The 16,439-nt window shown below is 46.5% G+C and overlaps 1 protein-coding gene across 4 annotated transcripts in view; it reads left to right on the plus strand.

Annotated features, from left to right (window-relative positions):
* LARGE1 (LARGE xylosyl- and glucuronyltransferase 1) overlaps positions 1-16,439 on the plus strand; it is a 605,088-nt gene that overhangs the window by 541,778 nt on the left and 46,871 nt on the right. For all 4 annotated transcript variants that reach the window (XM_037848432.1, XM_037848435.1, XM_037848433.1 and 1 more), the window contains one exon: positions 6,778-6,933. In XM_037848432.1, coding sequence (XP_037704360.1) covers positions 6,778-6,933 — 156 coding nt within the window. The remainder of the gene's footprint in view (positions 1-6,777; positions 6,934-16,439) is intronic.

Consider the following 16,439-nt stretch of genomic DNA (forward strand, 5'->3'; position numbering starts at 1 on the left):
GACCCATATGCATTTAACAGCGTTTTGCAAAAATCTATTTTCAGCTCATTCCCCAGAGTCACTCATGATTTCATAAGTGTGGAAGCTTGTCAGTAAATGTCATATACACTACCAGCTTGCTGTCCTGAAGCCAGCAGTGACAGGTGATTCTGTCCCTCAAGGAATCAGGAAATAACATGTCTCAGTAGTCAGACAAGTGCTGATCAAAAATATCAGCAACTCAAATCCTGAGTCAGATTTTCAGAGTCAGGAATGTGGTTTACTGGAAGGTACTGTGGCCCAGGAGACAGATGCTAGACTCTACTTCAACCTCTGCTGTGTGACCCTGGGCAAGTCACTTCCCTCCTCTGGGCCTTGGTTCCTTCACACTTGAAAGTGGCCCTGCCCAGGAAAAATCACTAACAGCATCTTCACAAGTTCCTGGTCTTCAGATGAAAGCTAAAGACTGGTTCCTTCAGACTCTTCCCCACACACGAGTTCTTGGCGGGTAGGGTTCTCCTGCTCACCCACAAAGGAGCCTTCAGATTCCCTCCCATGGCTCCCGGAAATCATGCTTATGTGGTTTTAGTAAATACCAGTTCAGAGCCAGTGTGGCTTGAAGGTGGAGCCGGTACTGACTCCACTAGGAAATGAGAGGGAAGGAAATGAATGCATGGAAGGAGGGGCGTTAGCTGAAGACCAGGAGTTTTTGAAAATGTTGGTAAAGATTTTTCTTGGGTGGGGTATCAGTCAGAGTCCCTATGGGAAACATGTCTCAAACTGGGCGATTTGGGGGGAATTTAGTTAAAAGACTTTATAAAGCTGTGGGCAGAGTTTGTAGAAAAAGGCTATTCCAAGTCCCTGGGGCCAGCAGCTATTCCCACTTTTAGGCCTGAAGGAGCGAGGTAGGGGGCAGGTGCCCTAACCCAGGGAGGGTAGCGCCGGGGAGGAGGCCCCACCAGGTGAGATCCATGGCTTCGGGTAGGAACAACCAGCCATGACCACTAGGTGTCAGGGGGCAGCAGTACTGTCAGCCCCACCTCACTCTCCTGCCCACTCATCTCCTGCCGTTGCCTCCCATTGGCTGAACTCATTCAGAAGACGAAGGCCAGGGAAGTCTGCGGATGCCGTCCATAGGGGTCAGCACTGGGAGCACGGAGCAGAGTGGGAGAACGGTGGAGAATGGATCTGGAGGCCCGATCAGAAGATTCCAGCCCAGATGACAATCATTTATTTACTGTAGGTAACTGAGGAGTTTCCAGCATTCATGGAGATAGAAAGGACTGGGTAGGAGAGAAGAGAACACAGAGAAATGAGGTCACGTGTCTTCTTCCTTCTTGTTTACCTGTCCTGAGAGTTAAGGGATGCTTTCTGATCTAAATTACAAATGAACCCTCTTAGCAGAGTATCCCACTCTGCCAAGCTCTCAGGGGCCCTCTAAATCCTATTCACATTTACTGTGGCTCGAATTCCATATCCATCAATTCTTCCCCTGCTCCCCCAAAATATTCTAGAATATCAGGGCCTGAAGGGAGCTTGGAAGCCATCTGAATCCTCCTCCTCCCAATACAGAGTCCGTTTTACCCAAGGTTCCTCTAAAATTCGTGTACTTCTTGCTCTCTATCCTCCCACCATCCTAATCCCAGCCAGCATCATCCTCCCCTCCGCCCCCGGGCTGCCTGTTCAGCCTCCCTGCCTCCCTTCTGGCCCAGCCAGCATTCCCCACACCAAGACTGAAAATGCAGAGCGGCCTTGCCCTGCTTCTGCTTTGCTGCGGCCCCATCTGGTCAGCCCCCACCTCTCCCACCAGGCTGATTCCTTGCCCCTCTCCTTCAATTTTGGATCACCAATGTTTTGCCAGCCTTCTCTCAGTGTCTCCAAGCCTCTTGTTTCTTCTTGCCTCGCGGTCTTTGCACATGCTGGGACCTAAAAAAATTTCTTTCACCAGTCTGGCCTCCCTTGTTAGCTCATCTGCATCTCTCAGAACCCGACACAAATGTCACCTCCTTGACCCCCAGATTAGGTCAGGTCCTCTGGGTGTGTGCTGTCATAGCTTTCTGTACCTCTCTCTAAAGCATGTGTCGTACTTGTAGTTTAAAAGTGCATGGTTATTTAATGTCGGCTTCTCCCGCTGAGTTGTAAGTTCACAAAGGCAGTGATCCTCTCTCATCTTCATCTCTGTATTCAACCCTAGATCAGTGCCTGGCACATAGTAAGTGCTCAATTTTAATATTTGTTGAATGAATAAATGATGCCATAAAAAGAAAAGGATTTTAGAGCAAGATAGACTTAATTTTGTATTGTGTTTGACCACTTGCTAGCTAAGCCACTCTGGACAATACATAATAGAAATAACATTACCAGATTATTTTGAGTATCAAATAAGATAATGTGTGTCTGTATGCATATATATAAACCCTAACCTGGTGTTTAGTATATAGTGGATATTAAATAAATGGTAGCTGTTATATATTTCTATAGAGCCTAGCAGGAGATAATGGAGAACTAAGGCAAAAAAGATAAATTTGAATATATATCAGTAGACTTTGAGTCCTCTCTTACCTATCAGAAGACAACTGAATTACAAAGAGTTTTCTAGAACTCCCTTTCCCGGCCAGCAACTCCACCATTGTCTCCTTACCTTCCTTTAACCCTTGCTACTGTTTATATGAAACCAGCCTTTACCTGTAGTCAATACACAGACCCAGTAGAGAATGAGACATTTTGGGATGACAGACAGTTTTGGATGGGTGGGGGGACCAGGAGACCTGGGTTCTAGGCCTAGCCCTGTGCTGTCATGAACTCACCATGTGATCTTGGATATCGCCAATGGTCTCTCTAAATGTCACTCTCCTTATCTGTAAAATGCTTAGCCCACTGAGGTCTGAGGCCATACATGAAAGTAATTAAGAACCTGGGGTTTGGGGTTTACAGCTGGCTTCAAGTCTCAACTGTGTGACACACCAGCTGTAAGATACGGGCAAGTCATGTACCATCTTCGTAACATGGACAACAGAATTCAAATGAGCTTATTTGGAGAATTTAATGAAACAGTGTCTCCAAAGTGCCTGGCAGATTTGTGAACAATAAATTAAGATTCATTTGTCTGGGGAACCATAGGCCACCCTTATTTTCACTTAGCGTTAAGTTTCTCCAAGTTGGAGAAGCCTGTGTTCTCTGAGTCAGATGCACATCCATCAGCCTTCCTGCTGGCTCAGCACTTGCCAAGTGCCAGAATCTTTTGCAGCAAAGCTGTGATCCCCACTGAATGTGAGTGACACCAGCCCACGGGCAATTATTTTAATGACTGGCCTGGGACCTTTTCCACACCTGCGGTGGATATATTGTCAGGGGAGAGTCTTCCAACTCCCACCCTTCAAGAGTACAGGAATAAAACTGCATGTTGTTGCCCACTCATCCTTACCTGAAATGTCAGCTCCGTCAAGTATTCTTATTCCAAGTAGGTTCTGCAGACCCTCTCTGCACCCTCCTGAATGCTAAGTGCCTACTTCCTTACTCACTGCCGCGGTGGACCTCTTGCTGGCAGGACGGAGAAAGGAGGACAGAGTTGTGCAGTCTGATTGCCCCATCTTTGAGGGGGGAAGAGAACCCGCATTTATAGAGCAAGCCTGGCATGTAGGCACTGTGCTAGGCATTTATTTAACCCTCTCAACCACTTTGTGCAGTCTGGGTTACTGACCCCCTCCACCTTACACATAAGGAAGTTGAGACTCGATAAAGTGAAATGAGTTGTCCCTAAGGACACACAGCTGGTAAGCAGTGTAGCTGGGATTTGCACCAAGACTGGGCTAGCTTCCACAGTGCTTGCTCTGGCTACTCTGCCATTCCTAGTTATGGGAGGACAGGAGAAAATGGTTAGGATCCAGTAGGTTTCCTATTATTCGTCCCAACTAGGAAAGAGAGAACGAATCTTGAGGAGTAGTATTTACCTAGCCAGCTGCAAGGGGAATTGCTGCCGCACGTTCTTGGGGCGTGAGAGACAGGGCAGAGGGAGGTGGTGCTTCCAGCCCCTTCTCTAGGTGGCAGGCCCTGGGCCCTGCTGCAAGCTCTCGCTGGCAGAACACGGTGGAAGTAGGGAGCCAGCGAGTGATTGAGCACTGGGTGCCACTCTTCTTTCCTCAGTCTCAACAGTCAGATAAGCTGTGAGGGCAACAAGGAGAAGAGCAAGAGCTATTTTGTTTTCTTTATAATCTGACACAATAAAGAATGAAAAAGAAATTGGTTTAAAACCTGGCTTCTTCTGTCCTCCACAGCATAGCAGAAAGAATGTGGGCTTTGGAATCATGCAAACTTAGTTTGAATCCCAGCTCCAACATGTACCAGCTGCCTGGCCTTGGGCAAGTTCCTTCTCCACAATTTCTTCATCTTTAAAACCACATACCTTGTTAGAGTCATCTTGAGGATTCGAAGAAGGCAGTGAATGTAAACCAGCTGGTGACATGGGGAGCCCTCCAGGAGAGCACTGCCCCCCCCCCAGGTGACTGGGAGGCTGAGCAGTACCCGAGTCAGCCCAGATGGGCCTCAGTACCCTCGGCCCTGCAAGCACAGCCAACACAGGTCCCCCTTCCAGCCTCTCTCCCCAGGGCCTGGCTCGAGTTTGCACCTCCTCTAGCCCACCTGAGTGCCTGCCATATGGAGCACTGAGAATTTGACCGTTGATGAGCAGGGCTTCTGTTATCTGGCAGCATCTCTTGAGATCCTTCCCTGGCTCTTGAGACTATGATTTCCCCCCCTGGGCCCTCTTAGACCATCTGCATTCACAACATCATTCGGTGTCCCAGTGCTACAGGAAGCTCATCTGACTGGCCCAGGTGTGTCATCTGTGTCCTTAGTGGACATCTCTGGTAGGTCCCGTCTGCACAGGGCCATGGCACAGCTGATCTCAGAGTCCATGCGGTGTAGTGGGTCAAGCAGGCAGGCTCTGCCAGGCTGCCAGAGCTCCAGGCCTAATTCTTCAACTTACTAGATATGTGACCTCAGGGAAGTCACATAGTCCCTTAGTGCCACCACTTCCCAACTGTAAACTGGAGTTGATAATAGTGCTACCTCTATAGGCTTGTTGTGAGTATTAAATAAATACTAATCACCTATTACTAATAGTTATTATGTAGTGATAATAATACTGATAATGGATACTATTAAGTAATGTTAATAAATAATAGCATTGAGAACAGATCTTAGCATGTATTAAGGACTTTATGAAGATTACTTGCTTTTCCCAGATGGTTTTTGATGAGCATATCTTGTCTTTCTGTCCAGATCAGGAACTTTGTCCCCAGGACCTCATTTCTCAGCTAGAAATTACAGCAGGGTGTCCTGGCTCCCATTTTACCTATTTCACCCACTCTCTTCTCTGTTACCCTCAGAAAAGTCTCTCTGAAACATAGTATTGATCATTTCCTCCTTCCTTAAAAATCTCTGGTGACTGCACTGGCCTTAGGAGCATATCCGAGTTGAGAACATGGTCCTCCAGGTCCAGGATCTCACCCCAGCTCATCCCTCCAGCCACATCTCCCACCAATCCCACCCATTCACACTGTGCCACAGTGACTTTGCACAGCTTCTCATTTGCCAGATGACCACACTGGCCCAGCCTCTTCCCTCTGCCTGAATTGTGCCCCCACCATTCACCCCGCTCTGGCCCCGTTGCTCCAGGAAACACTGCCATAGGCATCTTGTTCTGTGAAGCTTCTCTGAGCATCCTAGACTATCATTTCTTCTTGATCTTCCCCCTGTTGTTAGTCTGATTACCTGTTTGTGTACACGCCCCCCAGCAGACCACGAGGGCGCCAAGGGCAAGCCCAGTGTCACATGCCTCTGGCCATCTCCCAGCACAGTACACCACAGGCACTAAATATAGAGTGAGAGCCAGTATTACTGAGCACTTACACTGTTATGCCAGGCACTGTTTACATGCATTACTTGTGTTAGCACAACAGCTCGATGAGACAGTGTATCAGTAGACAGAAACCATACCAGTTATTTGAACAGAGAATTCAATATTAAAAAAAGGCTAACTAAGCATAAAATGTTAATTTTGGTAATTGAAAAGGCACAAATAACATTGGAGGAAGTGGCAATTCCCCTGCTAGAGCTGGAAGGAAAAAGGAAGATGTGGGAATCATTAAAACTTGGGATTGGGACCTGGCAGCTAGGGTGGGGTGGGGTTACTAGTAAACTCCAGAGGCACTAGCAGCTGGCGAAGGGGGATTGGGGAAGGATGATAAAGCTTATTCTGTGACTGGTAGAAAAACTGCAAACCGAATTTAATTGCTGCTTAAGAAAGGAAGTGCCGCTGCCCTGGTGAAGTAGCAAGGCTGGGTGATGTGCAGAGGAAGCAGACAGAAGGAGCAAGTTCAGCTTCATAGTCTCTCTCTCATGCCCTAATGGTAAGCAGCCAGCAAAGCAAAAATGGGGATTGCAGAGTCCCAATCTTAGCATCTCAGACCAGGTTTGGAGCTGAGATGAGAGCTTAAAAACTGGCACAGGCAGGAACTGTTACTATTTTCATTTGATAGATGAGGAAACTGAGGCACAGAGAGATTGAGTAACTTGCTCAAGGTTAAACAACTATCTAAAACAGAATGGAGTTTGAATCCAGGCAATGTGGCCTCGGGCCAATGCTCACAACCACTGAAACATAAATACTGACCCAATGGGTGAATGAATGAATGAATGAATGAGCAAAGTCACAAACAGTGCTTAGCCCAGTGCCACACCCATGGCCTGTGTGCAAGCCCTCCCCACCGCCTGACTGCCTCCTTATCGCCCTGCCAGGTCATTCACTGGAACTCCCCCAAGAAGCTTCGGGTGAAGAACAAGCACGTAGAGTTCTTCCGCAATCTCTACCTGACCTTCCTGGAGTACGACGGGAACCTCCTGAGGCGGGAACTGTTCGGCTGCCCCAGCGAAGCTGATGTCAACAGTGAAAATGTGAGTGAGTCGACAGGGAGGGAGTGGGCTTCTTTGCCATCCATTGACTTCTTCCAGTGTGCCAGGCTCAGGGCGTGACCGAGACGAGCCTGCCCTGGGAGTTCCCTGTGTGATTGGGGCGACAGCACATCCAAACATCACTTCAGTGCTAATAGCTATGGATGGAGAGGGGGTCGGGGAAGCCCCCCAGAGGAGGTACATTTCGCCCAGGCTGTTGTGAGGTCAGAAGTGAGTCTTACACTGTCAGTTTCCAAGTAGAGGAAACAGAATGAGCAAAAACACTAGTAAAACAACAGATAATGTGTCTCTCTGAGTCTATGGTCTTTCTGAAACCTGGCACCCACATGGGACACCCACAATTCAGTCAGTGCATGGGGTGGTGCAGAAGGAGATTTTCACACGTAACTAGCTCCTTCAGGGGTTAACGTGGTTGAAGAAAGTGTTAGATGAGTAGGTCACAGGCATAGCTAACATCATTTTCCTGATTCGTTATGTTTATCATTTTTTCATATGTTGTATCTTCTTTAATGCTCTTAGAAACCTTTTGTTTCCCCCAATTAATGTTTAAAGTTTAAACAGAGAGGTTAAGCAGGTTGCCCGCACACAGCAAGCAAGAGACAGAGTTAACTTGAATCTGAGCCCTGGTTTCGGGTTCCGAGGAACAGGATGTGGGGAAACTGCACATTGTGGTGTTAAAAGGCATGTGGAGTCAGACAAAGCTGAGTTTGGCTTTTCTACCTATGTGACCTCTCTGTGCTTCTGTTTCCTCAACTGTCAAATGGGAATTAAAACAGTTATATTACAGGGATGTTTTGAGATCGCAAGAAATTACATCTAAGGCACCAAAGCTCAGCATCTGCTGTATGCTAGATGTTCAATAAATATTTGTTCCCCATCCTTTCCTTGACTGTTAGTATTAGACACAGAAGTAATTGGTTCACTCATTCGTTCATTCAACAGACATTTACTAAGGGCCTTCTACTTACTCCGCGCTGGGTATTTATAGATTAAAAAGGTACACAGGGCTTAGATATAAGCTGTCATGGGGCTTATATTCTAGTAGGGGAGACACAGTTAATACCTAAATAAACTATTAGGAAAAATTATCAGCAGTGGCAAGCACTGCATAGTGATGTATTAGCGAACAGCTGGGCAGCTTCATTGGTTGGGGGCTTCTGGGAGGTGATGTTTAAGCTGATATATGAATGACAAGAAAGAGTCAGACGTAGAAGAGCAGGTGCGCTCTGGGTAGAGGAAGTAGCTGGTGCAAAGGCCCTGAGGCAGGACAGGCTTCATTATGAAGGAAAGAAGGATGGCCAGTGTGCCTGGGGGCTACAGCAGGTCGGGAGGGGCCAGATCGGGAGGGCAGTTGTCAGCCAGGTTAAAGTGTTAGAATTTTGTTTTATTGCTCTTATTGCTGTTATATTTATTATCATGAGAATTCCATTAGGCTCCAGATGTCAAGAGAGAGCCTCTGTGGGAAGCTCGGAGGCATGCACTCACCTGTCCCTTTATCAGGACGACTCTCTGGTCAAAATACCATCCCTACTCTTATTATTTGGCCCTCAAGTCACAGTTGAGCTGCCGCTAGCTCTGCCCTTCTCCATGTCACCCTAGATACTTTTCTCAGTGTCTGCCCTTCTTTACAACTGGAGAAAGAGGCGAGAAAACCATTAGGCACTTGAAATCTTTCAGATTCTGAGAAGCACTTAGAGGTTTCAACAACACTGTGTTCTTTTTTTTTATTTTTCCTTCAGTTTTCTGGGCTCAAATCAGTATTTGTCATCATCAATATTTGAGTCCCCATTCGGTACTTTTTCCAAAAGCTAAATCAAAACTGCTCTTTTGCCTCTTTTTATTTTTTTTCTCCCCTCTGTGGAAGAAACTCAAATAGAAAGCATTGCAGGATGAAGCCGTCAGTTAATCATCCGTATCGATGAATTCCCATGGTGTGCCGAGTTCATACAAAGTGGGACTCCGTTTGTAAATGACTCACCAGCTTTTCCTACTATTCTCCCCCACCCCACCCCCACCCCCTGGCAGGTAAAGAAGTCATTGATGGCCTTTCTCAGAATCTGTGACTACTTTTATTTGTGCAGTAAGCATGCGTGAATGCCAACTTCTGCCAGGCACCGTGTGGGGTTCTGAGGCTGAAATCAGGGACTGACCCAGTCCTGCATGTGAGTTGCTTACCACATAACTGTTAGCAACGCCAGGAGCAAAGTCTGGCCAGGTGCAGGGAGGGCTGTAAATGAGAGCATGGCCTTCTCTAGCACACCCCACAGCAGCCACCCCAACCACTCTGCCCCTTAAACACTGCACGTGAGCCACACTGGCCAGTCTCCAAGCTAAGTCCCACCCAGGGCCTTTGTGCTTGCTGTTCCCGCTGTCTGGAAGACGCCGCCCCTGGGTGGCTAAAGGTCTCAGAGCTGTCTTCGCCGTGGAGGCTTTGCCAACCCTCCTCCTAAAGTAACCCTGCAAGTCACTCTCTGTGATGTGCCCTGTTTTATTTTTATCACAGCATATACCACTATCTGCAATTATTTGATTCATGTATTTGCTTCCTAGTTTTTCCTCCGTCTCCCTCTGACCAGAATCTAAGACCATTAGATTAGAGATAATGGCTATGTTATTCACCTCTAGGTCCCCATTCAAATGAAACCAAGCACATAGTAAGCACTCTTGAATGCTTACTATTGGATGAATGAATGGTTTGCACAAATACGAAAGAATGAAATACCACCTAAAGGGAGCAGCTGATGAAGAAGTAAGGAATTATATATATATTAAATATATATATTATAAATATGTAATATATATGGTACACTAGAGCATCGAGGATACAGGGAGAGAGACAAGGGATGACACTGATGAGGAAGGCAGACCTCGAAGGGCCTTGGCTAACTTAGGTGTTTGGCCTTTATCCTGGCAGCTGTCAGATTTACATCTAGGGGAAAAAGTCACCCACTATTGAGAATAGAATGAGAGGGACAAGACTGGAGGCAGAGGTACCCTTTGGGAAGCTATTGCCACATCCTAACAGAGGGCAGCAGCAGTGGGGATGGAGAGAAAAGAATGGATTGTTCTGTGGTCACTAAGACCAGGGAGCAGGTGCAACTAGGACACATAAATCAAGACAGCAGGTCCCTTACCCTGCTCCAGCCAGGTGCTCTGTCAAAGTCAGCCAGGAGTGGCAGGGGCTGGAGCAAGGCGAGTCTGTAAACACTGCACTTCTGGAACCGCGTCTCTGTAGGGAGTTCCACCACCTGGTCCTCCGCAGCGTGTCAAGTATTATCTGCAAACATAACCAGAGGGAAAAGCTAATGTCTTGAATCCAGCCCAAGGCCAGATGCTCCCATTCTTAGGAAATGGTCATTAGAGCTGTGACAAGTGCACAGATGGTGGTGAGTCTGAAAGGAAGAAGGTCAGGAACCTCTTCGTTGGACTGAAGATCCCAGGTGGGAGCAGGCTCCAGTGGCACTAACTCCCAAGATTTATTCATTCACTCAGCAAATATTTATTCAAGCAATTGCCAGCCACAGGGCTAGTGATTAGCAGGGAGTTCTGAAGATCTGAACCCGGGTCTCCCAATGCTTGGCTACTGGGGGGGATGCAGATGAGCAGGTGGTTGCTATCCAGTGTGATCAGTGCTGGGACTGCAGTGGTGCTTTGAGTGCACACAAAGAAGGGCATTTCACTCAGACTCGGGGAGAAAAGGTGCATCATGAAAGACTTCCCGAAGGAGGTGATATTGGAAGGGAGACTATGCCGGTTTGGATGTCTTATGTCCCCCAAAATGCCATATTCTTTGATGCAATCTTGTGGGGGCAGACATATTACTATTGATGAGGTTGGAGCCTATTGATTGCTTCCATGGAGATGTGACTCAATCAACTGGTCAAAACTTTTGATTGAATAATTTCCATGGAGGTGTTGGGTGGGTGTGGATTAAATTACTATGAGCCATATAAAGGAGCTGACAGACAAGAAGGAACTCAGAGCAGCTGTGAGTGACATTTTGGATAGCAACTGAGAGAGACATTTTGAAGACGGCCATTGAAAGCAGACTTACGCTAGCCCAGAGTTTGCTCCGGAGAAGCTTAAAGAGGACAAAATGGACCAAGAGCAACATTTTGAAGAATGCGCAGGAACTGAGAGAGGAGCTGGAACATAACCTGGGATCAGCAAACGCCAGTCACATACCTTCCCAGCTAACAGGCATTTTCCTGACGCCATGGGCCTTCCTTTGGTGAAAGTAAACTTGTGTTGATGCCTTAATTTGAACATTTTCATGGCCTTTAGACTGTAGCTTTGTAACCAAATAAGTCCCCTTTATAAAAGCCAGTCCATTTCTGGTATTTTGCAAAACAGCAGCATTAGCAAACTGTAACAGTGACTAAGTAGGAGCATGAAGGTATGGCAGGTGAACTGAGCATTCCTGAGGAGGGAGCAGAAGGAGCAAAGAAGGCCAAAGGTGAACACGAGCATGGCTCATTCAGGGCTAGGCGTGCACATTCAAATGAAGGCAATGTGAGAACTGTAAAGGGCTGCACAAATTAATTCTTGCATTATGCCTGACCCATCTAATAATAATTCCTCCTTCCAAGAATGGGTTTCAGGTTTTATTAACAATTTTGCTAAGAAGGCCAGGCAGAGAAAGGAACCTGCAGAGTCACTTAGAAATCTCTCTGTAAAGCATGTGAGAAGCTGGCACATTTGCTCTGGATTAAACCATCCCAGGTAGATTTCCCACCAATTAGGATACTCAGGGTGTTAAGGCGAGGCCATTGGGTTGGCCTTTCTGCCATTAAAGAAGAAAAGGTCAGGGAATTCAACTTTTTAGTGAGGAGCTGAGATGTGAGGAACAGGCCTGCATTTCAGAGCCTCCGGATGCTTGCTCTGTGAGAAGACAATTTGGTTTGGAAGGGAATGGGCTCAGAACAGTAATATAGAATGACAGTAGCTGATGGGACATGGCCCACTGTCTTTTCCTTGGAGATGTCCTGTTGTATAGCTTGTCTGAGCATTTCTTCCTGGAACCAGTAAGTTAATTTATGTAATGCATAATAAGTTGCATAGGCATTAGTTAATATAATTAGATCGAAGCAGGGATAGAGGCCAGAATTCTAAATATTAGCTTGTCTTTCCCTTTCTTCAGCAACCCAGCCCCTCAGGCATATCCAAGAAACCTTGGGACTCTACAGAACACAGTTGGATAATCATTGAATTTTTCCACCCCCTTATCCTTGCCAAAATCCTCCTGCGGCGTCCCTCACAGGCTCACATCTGGTAGAATCCTCCCAAAGAAAGGGAGCTCACAACCCCATGACTCTACTGCTGGAAAGCTCCAGATTCTACACCATTCTCCTGTTGAGATGAAATCTTCCCTTCATAAGGAACCCATTAATCTGAGTCCTGTCCTCTGGAGCAAAGAGAAATAAGGACAGCCCCTCTTGTACTTGACAAACCTGTCCAGTAGTATAGAATATTCCCATACATTGTGCTGTTCAGAAACTTGCAACCCTTGCCTAGTCATTGTATTGTGGAGTGATGCTTTTGTTATCAAGACTGCTTTGTTCCACCTGAAGGGAACTTTCAAAATAAGAGAAGCTCATTTTTTTAAAGGCAGAACCTTTAATGGATATTAAAATATATATGTTTTAGCCAATTTGGATGTGAATTGTGCTAAAGTACATGCCCTTCCTTTAGTAACCAGAATATATTAAACTCACTTTACAATTTTTGATGACTAAGTTTGCATTGAGGGGGCGGGCATTGGCCAGAGGGCGGAAGGTGCTGTGTTTATCCTGGCAGGACAGGGTCTCAGACTATGCACTGCTTATTCTGCAGTTTCCCTCCTGGCAGCTGTCAGTTTCAGTTCATCAGCTTCAGAACAACCCCTTCTGGACTTACCTCCCAGTTCGTCCTTCCCCTGGCAGCCAAAAAAATGGAAGACCAGTGGTATTTTAAGTCAAAATGACCAATGGCAAAAGAGTTATCCATTATCATGTTAGGAGTTAAGTTAGGAAACACTGCAAACATCCAAAAAATGTGCGCGGGCACACACACACATACACACACACACACACACACACACAAATGGCTGGATAACAATGGGTTTTTAACATGTATATGGAATTCTAAGTCAACAGCCAGTGTCTGCAGATTTACAACGTCCTTACCCCATACCCACAGTGGACATCACTAATTGAGGACCACATTCTCCACCTGGGCCCAGCCTCAGCCCCAGCCCCAGATTCCTTCAAGGCAGCCCTCCAGGCAGCCCGCATGGCTGGGCAGTGCCATAGGAGCTGAACCCTGGTAGCATCCCTGGGATGGGTGGTAGACACTCTGGTCTCTCCTGTACTAGGACAGCTCTTTGTGCTGTTCCAAGGCCTCTCCCTGCTTTCTTCCAGTTTGTGAGAATTGGAGATTTCCTGCAAAAAAAAGAGAAAGGGAAACACAACTTTAAAATTCACAATTGTGAGAGGTGAGCATGATGTGTCACAGCTCACAAACAAGGAAACCAAAGCTCCAAAGAGATGAGTTATTTGCTTAAAGCGACACAACTCCTTAAATGACAAAGCCCAGATTTGAAACCAGGTCCAACTTACTCTAGAGCGACGTCACCGGGGCCATGCTTCCCAAGTGGATGTAGCTACACAGTTAGAATTAGTGTAATACCTACTATAAGTCATTCAGCGATTCTTCTAGTTGTTTCAGTGGTATAATCTTTCTTACTTTTTCACTTAAACCACAAAGTAGTTATTTATCTACACTTTATAGGGGAAGAAGTGGAGGCTCTAAGAACTGAAGTCTTAGGGCAGGTCGATGGCCCAGCTGGAGCTGGTATGGGGTCCCTCAGGCCCAGTTGACCTTTCTCCAAACATTTACAACACTCCTCTTCCTAACACTGCAACACCTACCCCCTACCCCAGCACTCCCTGTCTTCAGGATTCCTTCATTTTTCTTCATAACACTTGCACCAACTGATATCCTATATCCTATATACTTGACTTATTTGTTGTTGTGTCTCCTCCCACTAGAATGTAAACTCTGTGACTGAAGAGATTTTTGTCTGTTTGATTCATCAGTATATCCTCGTACCTAGACGACTGCTTGGCACCTAGTGCTTGCTCGATGAATTTCACTGAATGAAAGAACTATAACAAGTCCTTTCCTTAAAGTATTTGGAGTGTGCCAGAAAGATTCTATACTTGATTCTGAGATTCCATACTCTGATTCCATACTTGGAATCAGAAAACTGGGCCCGGGAATGGGCATAACTCTTCCCTTCTATAGGCTTCTGTTTTCTCACCTATGAAATAGTCCATAAGTAAACCCATCCCAGGCTGTTGGGAGGATGGGAGCCGTTAAGGTGTGAGAAGTGTTCTGTGCTCTACTCATAGGAAGTTATTGTTACAAGTCCTGGCCAGAAGCTCATCCTGGACCAGCTTCTGAAATGAAGAGGACTCTCAAGTTCAAGTCCCTCTGCTACGAGGACAGTGGACTGCCCACTAAGAGGAAAAGACAACAGCATCACCATGGCTCAATTAGAAGTTAAAAATCAGACACGTATATACAGATTCTACAAGCACATCATGGTGCCACTCTGCTAGGCAGTGCCAAGGAGCAGATGGCTCTGTGGAAACAGCTGTATCCCAGAGAATCCCAGAGGAAAACCAGAATTCATTAATGCTCACACGTGCGGGCCGCATGTCACCACCTCTTTAGCTGCCTGGCAGGCGGCAGAGCCCAGCAGGGACAGGGCCCAGGGCCCTAAGACAGGCTCTCCAGGGCCAGCCTCCAGTGACCTTCCTTCTGGAAGCCTCAGGGATCACAGCGTTTGCCTGGGAGGCCAGGGGAGTTAATGGCAGGAAGAGTTAAAAGTAAGTCGCTACTGTAAACCCAGGGATCAAGATACTCAGTGGACAAAAGGCTGGGCACAGGCGTTCCCCTGTGGGCTGGAGCCTTTCTGCTCACCCAGCCTTAGCTAATATGCATCCCTCTTTTACTCCTAGACTCCCATCATATTCGACCCAAATTTACCAAGCCCTCTACTCTCCTGTGCCTTTGCCACAGCTCCCTCCCCTCTCCCCTGTGGGCCAATTCTTCCTTGCTAAGGAATCCCCTTTCCTTGTGCAGCAGAGAACATAAGGAGGCAGCTCTGGAGCAAAATCGCCTCGTAAAATCCTAGAAGCACTAGCTGTGGAGTTGCAGGCAACTTTCTTTAACTCCCTGCCCCTCAGTTTTCTCATCCATAAAATAGAGATAATTATTCCCACCTGATAGATGTACAAGGACTAAGGTGAGACAGGTCAGGAGCTTGGAATGCTGTGTGGCACATGCCCCCATGGTTCTCCAGAGAAACAGAACCAGTAGAATATATGTAAAGAGATTTATTCAAGGAATTTTCTCATGCAATTCTGGGAGTTGGCAAGCCCAAATTCAGGAGGGTCAGTCAGCAGTTCCAAGGCCAGAACTCTCCGTCTTGAGGCAGAATCTCTTCTTTTTTCCTCAGGGAAACTTCAGTTTTGCTCTTAAGGCCTTTCTCAAGTTATTTGTATGGGGCCCACCCACATTATCAAGGAAATTCTACTTAAAGTCAACTGACTGTAGATGTTAACCACATCTACAAAATATCTTCACAGCAATGCCTAGATTACTGTTTGATTGAATAACTGGGTACTAAAGCCTAGCCAAGTTGACACATACACTACCACTCCCCACATTAAGTTTTGTTGTATTATGATTACACTGTGTTGTAATTGCTGATTTGCCTTTGTCCCCCTCCCTACTCTCCCCTCTCCCCCGACTATATGAACTCTTTAAATATAGGAACTAGGGCTCATTCCCTATTCCTAGCACAGGGTGTAAAGTAAGGGTCTATTAATTGTGTGGTATATATTAATTGATACTGATAACCTGGGCTGGCAGGAGCCCAAGCCTTTTTCTTCCCTGTCCTCAGAGCCTAGATCAGACCAGACCCTCTCTGAATCTTCGCTCAACTGACCTGAACCCCTGCCTCTACCCCTCCCACTAAAGAATAAAAGTGGCCCATGGTTTGGTTTCCTTAATAAAAAGTACTTTGGATTCCAGGGACTTTGTTGATTAATACACGCAGCAGGCAACCAGCGAGCTAGTCATCTTTCCTAACCTGTCTGCCTGGTTTAATAATAATCTGCTGTTTTAATAAAAATGTTACTGCTTCATGGAAACCCCAGAGAAGAGCACTGGATTGGGTTTCTGGATATGGAGGTTAGAGTCCCAGTTTCTCTGAACAAATCCCTGGTGCCCTTGTTTCCTCACCTGTCATCTGAAGGTAGTAAGAGCATACAGATGTTGGGAGGAATAAATGAAATAATGGATATGGAGGCCGCTAAAAATTGAAGGTTGAAATCAAAAAGTACTATTCTTCAGTGTTATTTTATCCGGCAGATGTATCCCCCATTGTGCCAAGGCACCAGAAGGAGGGGTGTCACAAAAAGACCTCAGAGATCCCCATT

The sequence above is a fragment of the Choloepus didactylus genome, chromosome 8 (assembly GCF_015220235.1).
Source record: "Choloepus didactylus isolate mChoDid1 chromosome 8, mChoDid1.pri, whole genome shotgun sequence".
Taxonomy (NCBI): domain Eukaryota; kingdom Metazoa; phylum Chordata; class Mammalia; order Pilosa; family Megalonychidae; genus Choloepus; species Choloepus didactylus.